Consider the following 1,220-nt stretch of genomic DNA (forward strand, 5'->3'; position numbering starts at 1 on the left):
GAAGAGAGAGAGAAAGAAAATGCAAACTAAGGTTTTAGAGTTGATAGTCTGGACAAATCTTGAAGCACAAAAGTCTTTTTAAAAAAGAGTTCTGCTTAATTTGGCAGGACTGAAAAAAGAGCAAGAGAGAATGGCCATCAGGAGAGGTCCCTTGATACAGACGACAACCCTTACCGTGACACCATGCTGCCGGTGAGCGAGATTCCTTCTTATTTGCTGGAGATGGGCGTGGGTCACATTGTCTTTTAGGGCTCTAAAGCCAAAATACTGTGCAAAGAAAGGACACAACTGATTACAAGGACTGGAATCAGTAGAGTCTGTAAACCAAGAGCAGGTGAAGGCAGACCGCGCCTCAAATGAGGGGAGAGAGGCGTGGTCACAGCTTCTCATAGCTGTTACTTCCCTGAGTGTGGTTCTCTACTTTGAGATTCACCTGGGAGTCTAACACAAGCCAGTCTGCACAGCAGGCACTTAATAAATATTTGCTGAGCCCTCCCTGCTGTCCATCTATACTGCGCAAGAACACACACGCCCACACCAGGAGAGAACACCATGATCCACACGACAATTCTACAGACCAAGGTAAACATCAGCTGTTGCCTGTCAGAAAAAGACAGACTTTTTGTCTGTGGTGGTTTTGTGTTTTTGTTTTTTTCCCATATGGGCTCAGTGTGTACATTTATATGACTATAAATGCAGAGCTGCTAAAACGGAAGAAGGACTCTTTAGTGAAAGGAAGGGCTGGGGTTGGGCCACTATGGACCTGGATCCAGCTCCATCAGTAATGCCTAAAAGGCCGGGTGCAGTGGCTCACACCTGTAATCCCAACACTTTAGGATGCTGAGGCAGGAGGACTGCTTGAGCACAGGAGTTCAAGACCAGCCTGGCCAACAGAGGGAGACTCTGTATAAAAAACTAAAAAATTAGGCCTGGCACCTGTAATCCCAGCACTTTGGGAGGCTGAGGTGGGTGGATCACAAGGCCAGGAGATCGAGACCATCTTGGCTAACATGGTGAAACCCCGTCTCCACTAAAAATACAAAAAACTAGTTGGGCATGGTGGCAGGCACGTGTAGTCCCAGCTACTCGGGAGGCTGACGCAGGAGAATGGCGTGAACCCAGGAGAATGGTGTGAACCCCAGAGGCAGAGCTTGCAGTGAGCCGAGATCACGCCACTGTACTCCAGCCTGGGAGACAGAGCAAGACTCTGTCTCAAAAAA

The 1,220-nt window shown here is 48.2% G+C and overlaps 1 protein-coding gene across 6 annotated transcripts in view; it reads right to left on the reverse strand.

Moving 5' to 3' along the window:
* SFI1 (Sfi1 homolog, spindle assembly associated (yeast)) overlaps nt 1-1,220 on the reverse strand; it is a 130,444-nt gene that overhangs the window by 34,055 nt on the left and 95,169 nt on the right. For 4 of the 6 annotated variants that reach the window (XM_011979014.1, XM_011979015.1, XM_011979010.1 and 1 more), the window contains one exon: nt 175-267. The exons of the other annotated variants lie outside the window; for them this stretch is intronic. In XM_011979014.1, the coding sequence (XP_011834404.1) occupies nt 175-267 (93 nt within the window). The remainder of the gene's footprint in view (nt 1-174; nt 268-1,220) is intronic. 6 annotated transcript variants of the gene reach the window in all.

The sequence above is a fragment of the Mandrillus leucophaeus genome, unplaced genomic scaffold (genome assembly GCF_000951045.1).
Source record: "Mandrillus leucophaeus isolate KB7577 unplaced genomic scaffold, Mleu.le_1.0 Scaffold2, whole genome shotgun sequence".
In the NCBI taxonomy this organism is placed as follows: Eukaryota; Metazoa; Chordata; class Mammalia; order Primates; family Cercopithecidae; genus Mandrillus; species Mandrillus leucophaeus.